Source organism: Octodon degus, unplaced genomic scaffold, assembly GCF_000260255.1.
Source record: "Octodon degus isolate 3935 unplaced genomic scaffold, OctDeg1.0 scaffold00019, whole genome shotgun sequence".
NCBI classification, from domain to species: Eukaryota; Metazoa; Chordata; class Mammalia; order Rodentia; family Octodontidae; genus Octodon; species Octodon degus.
Genome location: NW_004524595.1, coordinates 8,255,620 through 8,263,434, shown reverse-complemented (window position 1 = coordinate 8,263,434; position 7,815 = coordinate 8,255,620). Strand labels below are relative to the sequence as shown.

The 7,815-nt window shown below is 35.4% G+C and overlaps 1 protein-coding gene across 1 annotated transcript in view; it reads right to left on the bottom strand.

The window, feature by feature from the left end:
* Positions 1-7,815, bottom strand: part of Itsn2 (intersectin 2) — a 167,042-nt gene that overhangs the window by 98,794 nt on the left and 60,433 nt on the right. The window contains exons 4-8 of the mRNA XM_012513845.2: positions 7,425-7,517; positions 4,478-4,541; positions 3,580-3,743; positions 1,532-1,738; positions 1,325-1,421 (exon numbers count right to left, since the gene is read on the bottom strand). Of these exons, the coding sequence (XP_012369299.2) occupies positions 1,325-1,421; positions 1,532-1,738; positions 3,580-3,743; positions 4,478-4,541; positions 7,425-7,517 (625 nt within the window). The remainder of the gene's footprint in view (positions 1-1,324; positions 1,422-1,531; positions 1,739-3,579; positions 3,744-4,477; positions 4,542-7,424; positions 7,518-7,815) is intronic.

Below are 7,815 nucleotides of genomic sequence, written 5' to 3'. Positions count from 1 at the left end.
ACCATATGAAACATAGATGTCCATGGGATTGCCATGTATCAAGAACCTAGGCTTCATATAGTGCTAGGGCCTTTACAAATATCCCAACCACCTTAGGCGATCATACTGTCTTTTAGATAGATAATCCATGGGTCAGTGATATTTAGATAAACTATGGGTCAGTGATATTAAAAATAAATAAATAAATCAGTAGTGTTTAAACTATGACATGAATGCTGTACCTCTGAGTCAAAAGCAATTTTGTACACTCCTTTGAAGACATAACAGTTATTTATATGAGAGATGATAAAAGATGCTATAGGGTTTTCTAAAATTTAAGGTATCCAATCAGAAGAATTTATACAGGAAAGAAATTAGCACGGTACAATGATTATGAAACATTTTGAGAAATACATACTTTAAAAAAATTTTATTTGGTACAGGGTCTCACTATGTAGGTGGGACTCATAGTGATCCTCCTGTTTTCAGCGTCTTCAGCACTGGGATTATAGGCTGCACCATCATGCCCGGACTCGGTGGTTTGCTCAGTGTCGCAGGGGCGGGGCTGGTGCAGCATGTGCTACTGGGGATTGAACCCCAGTCCCTGAGCTTGCCTAAGCAGGTGCTTAGTCTGCTGAACATTCTCACCAGCTCTTAGAAATATATACTTTTAAAAAGTAGAAGTACATTATTTGGGACTAAAAGTTAACTAAGCAAATTTTTTATTTGTTTTTTTGAGACAGCGTCTTACTATATGCAGCTCGGGCCAGCCTTGACCTCACTTTGTAGACCGGGCTGGTCTTGAACTTGTAGTGATCCTCCTGCCTCAGCCTCTTGAAAGCTGGAATTACAGGTGTATGCCATCATGTCTGGCTAAAAAATTTTTTTAAGTTTATATAATGTTTTTTAAAAAATAAACTATTAGAGGGCCGAGGAGATGGCTCAGTAGAAAAAGTGCTTGCCTGGCAAGTGCAAGGGCCTGAGTTCAATCCTTGGTTCCAAAAAAAAAAAAAAAAACTATCACAGATATTTAATAATTAATGTAAGATATGAGTAGATAATTTACCTTAAGTATGGTTTTTTGGAAGTTTTTGAGACAGGGTCTTGCTATGTAGGCCATGCTAGCCTTTAACTCACTATGTAGCCCAAGCTGGCCTCAAACTCATAGTGATCCTCCTGCCTCAGCTTCCCAAGTGCTGGAATTTATAGGCATGCACCACCACACCCAGCTTACCTTAAGTATTTATATTTGGCCATTAGAAAGTAAAGAGTAGATAAATCTCAGAGCTTATTAAATAATGACTCCTAGTTGAAAGCATAAAAAGTAAATGTCAAGTATTCATACCTACTAGATCCTAAATCAATCAAAGACTGGGCCTTCTGTATACTAGCACCACCAAATCCTCCCATCATCAGACTGTAAGATGATGTATGAGGCAATGCTACAAAAAAGAAAAAAAACAAAGTCTCACAAAGAAGGAAATCTGTATCTCTTTGAACAAAATATAACAGTTTTTTTCTTCCCACGAATACTGACCTATTAGATACTTACTTGAAGAAGAGTAAGGAATGGACAAAGGCTGGATGAGACTGGCGGTTCCATTTGGTAATGACGATGTACTAACAGAAGGCACTAGGGGAGCTTGCATTATTAAGGGAGGAAGACTGGTCCCTGAAGTTGCAGAGGACAAGGGTGCGTTTATAGGGGCAACTGGAGGCAATGACTGAGGAATGGACAGATTGGGCATGCTTCCCATCCCTAAAGATAAAAGAAAACATATTATCTAATGCTAGTAAATCAACTATAAGACATATGCCAAAAAGCAAGTTTATAAAAGTATAATGAGCAGTCCCTATGTTTATAGAAACACCACAAGCAACTTGTTCTTTAAAGCTCACTAAAACAGCTTAATAGAAGAGATAAGGGAGGTTAATTACTGCATTTATCATTAATATTCTGACTTGTGTGAACTAAGGAAGTGTCTAGTAATCAGTTAAAGATTCTTTTCTCTCTTCTTTCACTGTGACTAAACCTAAACAGGCATTTCCAATTAAACATTTATATCCTCAAAGAATGTTTTACCTGATCACATGGTTTTTGTGTGTAAGGAAGACAAATACAGTGGTGCTAAATTACTACATACTCCCCAAATAAACAAAAAAAAAGTTCTAACTAGTAGACACCTCAGGAATGCATTTATGCATGTGCATTATTTGCAGGAAAGCATGGCACGTATTTTATTCTTCTTGTAAGTAAAGTACTTAAGAATTCAAGGGTGATTCTTTAAAAAGAGCAAAGTGATGTTTGTACACTAAATGCACAACATAAAGTATAGCATATAAATATGCTCACATACTAGGACCTATTTGTAGAACTCAGTGCAATAGTGAAAGAATTAAGGTCTTACATCTAAAATCTTAAGATCTAACATCCACAGTGAAGGAAGATCCTCCTCACAAATAGAGATGTCTAGTTAAATGTTCTATTCAAAATGTGTGCTTCTTACATACAATTAATAACTGACTAGCTGAAATTATTTAGAAAACATACCCAAAGTTTGACTCTGGTAAGTCTATGACTTTTGGCTATAAATTTAGCTGGTTAATTTAGCTTTTAAGCTAAAGAAATTTCTATTTACATATAACTTTGAATTAACTCCTAATCAATTTCAATTATGTTTAAAGTTGTTCATTTTTTTGTTTTAATTGGTTAAGTGTCACACAATTGTACATAAGCATGAAGTATCTGGCATATCCTCAAGCATTTCTCATTTCTTTGTCCTAAAAACATTCAGAGTCCTCTTTTCTAGTTATTTTCAAATATGTAACACAACACTGTTAATTACTTTTCCTCTGTACTTTTGTACACACTGCCCACTGCCCTATTTCCCTCCTCTCCAGTTTCTGATAACCACTCTCCTACTTTCCACTTCCAAGAGATCGCAGAGGAAACTAATTAATAAAAATATTTAGGATCATGTGGGTGGAGTCTAATTTATCACCAACCTAGGAGTTTTGAAAGGTGATACTGGCTGGACCAGATGCCAGGACAAAAGATATAAACTAGAACTAGTCCAGAAAAACTTTAGCTGGAGCACATGGATACCCTAGCTACAACAGAGAACTTAATAATTCTTCCATATATATCTTAGCACCTAAGTCATATGTTCCCATGTCACATCTTTTATATTATTTATATTATCCTTTAATTCATGTGTGATTTGAAGGAAATAAGACTATAGGGATTATCTTTCTTAGGAAAAACCTTAAGATATAATAACTTCATGGTGTCCTGTACTACCATTCAAACAATAAAATTTAATTTAAAAAATTATGTGGAACTTAATAATTCTCATCTGAGCTTGGGGACCATTGTTTTATGTTAACAAAGGCTTTTCTGGTCCCCAGGTATTATAAGAATCAAGATGAAATATGAAGTATATCTTATTAAATTAATAAGTACAGGGGGCTGGGGAGATAGCTCAGTGGAACAGGCGCTTGCCTGGCAAGTGCAAGGGCCTGAGTTCAATCCCCAGTTCCAAAAAACCCAAAACAAAACAAAAACAAAAACAAAAACAAAATAAATTAGTAAGTACACACCAAAACGAGCAGAAATTAATGGAGAGAACATAGGGGGTTGTTTCATAATGGGAGGGAGAACCACAGGCAACTGTTGGCCTTGAAGCTTTAGTTTGATGAGTTTCATAGCTATGGAGAACTCTTGCTGATCCATCTTCCCATCCTTATTCAGGTCTGACAAGGCCCTAAAAAGAGCATGAGGCGGTGAGATGGAGAAACCAACATTATTGCTGAGGTTGAGGAAACAAAAAGAATAACATAAGCATGCAGATGTTCATAAGTATGAATAACAAAAAGATAAAAGCAGTACATTAGGAAGTTTTGGCCAAGGCAAAATGAAACACTGTCTATAGAAATATCTGTAATGAATTTATCAAGGAGGGAGAAATTATTCTAGAATATTACAATTCTAAATTTAAGTTATTGATTTATTCAAGTACTCACTGAATGCATGCTATATGCTTAGAATTCTTTCAGACATAGGAATATTATTCCATAAGGAAAGAAAGATGGGGTAGAGGCAGCTATTTATTGAAAATACATTAAGAAAACACAACCCCAAATATTGTAGTGAATAGCTGTAGAAGCAGGAGAATGGAGTGCTAGTGTGGCATTTATAAATGACAAAATGAAACCACTCTAACATTACAAAAAAAAAAAAAAGATTGAGATGCTGCCAAATTATAAAGAAATATTTCTCAATAATATATATATTTTCCTTAGAAATTCTAATGAAAATAGAAATTTGTCCTCCAGAACTCCAGTTATTTTCAATCATTTGCTAGATGAAATGTATTTTCCTAAAAGCTGAAGAAATAATATTAATAAGAGTACAAATAAAAATAATTTTTCTTGACACTATTATTTTAAAAAACAGTCCATCAGAAATTTAAGTACATTTATGAAGAAAATATTTTACCATATTTCAGCTAAAACAGGAGCTGGCAGACCTGATTGTAAGAAAAAAGTACGTGCTTGATCACCTGAAAGTAATAAAAACAAAAACCAAGCAGTACATTAGTAAATGAAAGTACTCCAATACCTTGAATAATAATTGTAATAATGGGCATATGTTGTTTTATTATAATTATAATCAGTAAAGAATAAATGAAGTAGAAATACACATGAAATTATTTATATCCCTTATTTTATTTTTATTTATTTATTTATTTTGGTGGAACCGGGGATTGAACTCAGGCCCTTGCGCTTGCCAGGGAAGCGCTTATTCCACTGAGCCATCTCCCCGGCCCCCCTATATTCCTCTTATAAGGCTTAGCTGTTTTAGAATACGACTTACAACTGAATCATGTTTTAACCAAGTGGCAAAAGATTATATTATTTCACAATATTTTTCCACAATCACTTGCTAATATTCCTATGTAATAATACACATAGGACTGGGAATGTAGTTCAGCAGTATAGTACTTGCCTAGCATTTGCGAGCCCTTGGATTTAGGCCCCACCACCACCCACACAAAACATACATGTAACTGCCTAAAAGAAGTCTGTATAAGCAGTACCAAGACTTAGAACAGACAATCTTCCATGGGTTTTCCTCACATTCATATGTGTCCTACTGTGTAGGCCAAGAATGCAGAACCCTAATTTCTCTCTGCCTGGTAATTTCTCAGAATCAGGTTTGTAAGTGAACAATGGGGTAGATAATATTTCCTACTGGGACAAAGAACAAATTTGCTTTACTTCTTACTAAAAAATGGAAGATTTCCCAAGCCCAGTTCCTCTCTTATAACACAGCTATATCATGTGTAGCATCTTTCTGAGCACTCTGCATAAGCCAGGGAACAAAGTAAGGTGACAGAAATGTGCCCTAGTTGTTTAATAAAGTCTTTGTTCTCTCACTCAGGAAACTTAAGTCTCCTGCCTGTTCAAGTCTTCTGTCCATGAACAAAATCTTGATAACAGGTCCATCAAATTATATCATACTGAATAGATTCCAAAGTCAGACTTAAAGATTTCAAAACCCAAATCAATACTAATCATCTTTATAATCTTAGGCAAGTTCCATAATCACCCTAAAGTCTCAGTTTTACTATCTGGAAATCTAGCCAAGACTATCAGCCTCTCAGGGCTTTTATAAAGGTAAAATGAGATAATGCTTTTAGAATAGCACCAGGCATGCAGTATAAATTTAATAAGTGGTGTAGGTTTTTTCATCTCACATAGTTAATCTTTTTTGTGTGTGACGAGAACATTTAAGATTTACCCTACTAGCATATTTCAAACTTATAATACAGTCACTACATGAACTACAGTCATTCTACTGTACATTAGCTCCCCCGAGCTCATTTATAACTGAAAATCTGTATCTTTTTATTTTATGAAAAAATAAAACAAAAGAATAACAACAGTTATTACACTGTGGGTTTTGTTTTTTTAATGAATTTAGGACGGGGTCTATAGGGTGTACAGAGTCTTACTACATAGATCAGACTCGTAGTGATCCTCCTGTTTCAGCCTCACAAGTGCTGGGATTACAGGCACGCACCACCACGCCCAGGCTCAATCACTGTCTCAGCATGCCCAGGGGCAGGGCCAGCACGGCACAAGGGGGATTGAACCCTGGCCGCTGTGCCTCTGCCAGAAGAAGAGCTTTAGTCCGCTGAGCTATCTGGCTGGTCCTTACACTGTGTATTGTTATCTTCACAATAGTTACTCAGTACAAGACAAAACCCAAAATGATTCTCACAAAAAAAAAAAAAAAATACATAATACAGTTTTTCTTTTTTTTTTTTTTGGTGGTACCAAGGATCGAACTCAGGACCTTGCATTTGCTAGGCAAGCACTTATTCCACTGAGCTATCTCCCCAGCCCAATAATTCAATCTTTCTTTTCAACAAACTAAGATAAATTATTGTTAAAATGAATCAAATTAGCATATATATTTAATTATTTTAAAACAACAGAATATGTAACTTGGGCCAAGTATTTGAACTCTTTACTTCCTTTTTATCTCTTCTATTTTGTTCTCATTCTCTATCTCTCTAAAGATTTTCTTGTAAGAGAAACCCTGAAATATTTGAACTTGTATGTTTGACTTATTTCACTTGACTAGGTTCTCAAGTTGCATCCATTTATCTAGGAATGCTGCAAGTTTATCTACTTAAGGGCAGCACAGTATTCCACATTTTCCTTATCTATTCACCTGCTGACTGACACACATATTATTTCCAAGATCTAGCTTTATAAATGGTGCCATTCTAAACATAGGTGTACATGTATCCCTATAAATTGATGATTTTTAATTCTTCTAGGAAAATACCTAGGAGAGGCGTCAAAAGGAATTTCTGCTTTTACTTTTTTGAGTAGTATAGTTATTATCAGGATGATTATTACATACAAAGCACTAAGAGTCTTTAGCACAGAGATAACATTTCCTTTCTACAAAAAACTTTGAAAGGCATACTTAAATTAGTTCCTTTCTGGATCTGGTAGTCTTTGTGCAAAACAGGATAGCATCGACAATCAATCCCTGGCCCAACCCTAAGACAGACAGCTAGGCCATGAAACAGATGGGGGGTGGGGGATCTAAACTATTTCCCAGGAAATGAATCTGACACAAAAATATCAAAGGAAAACTTCTAGATAGAAGATAGGACATGAACAACACAATCAAATTCTTAACTATCATTTAATATTGAAGCAAAGATCTTCCATATATGCCAAACCCAAAACAACAAACTTACGATAGTCTGAGGAAAAATAAGATAGTACAGTTTTTACTTTAATTCAATTTGATACAAATTCTATCACTTAATATAAATTTGATAGTTAAACCAAAGTTAATTTTAAGATTTATGAAAAGAAAGATGATTTAGAGTAAGATATAACAAATTATATGCACAGACCTGTTATGTAACCTCCTGAAGGCTTGAGGTGATCAAATTGTTTGTCGTGCTTACTACGTTCTTCAGAGGTAATAGCCCACATGTTTGGCCCCCCTAAAACACATGGGGAAGACAAATTATGTAAATATGACTCATAACTGTCCATTTCATGCCAGTATTTAATATCCAAATGCCACAAAATATAGAACTTTATCAACCTTATACAGCACAACCCTAAGGCTTTCACCTACTCACTGAACATTCATCAAATAATTACTGTACAGCACTCACAGGAATAAATTAAGGGCTGGTGAGATGGCACAGTGGTCTAAAGCACCTACTTAGAACAAGCTTAGCAAAGCACAGGGACTGCGGTTCAATCCCCCAGCACCACATGCCAGCCAGCCCTGCC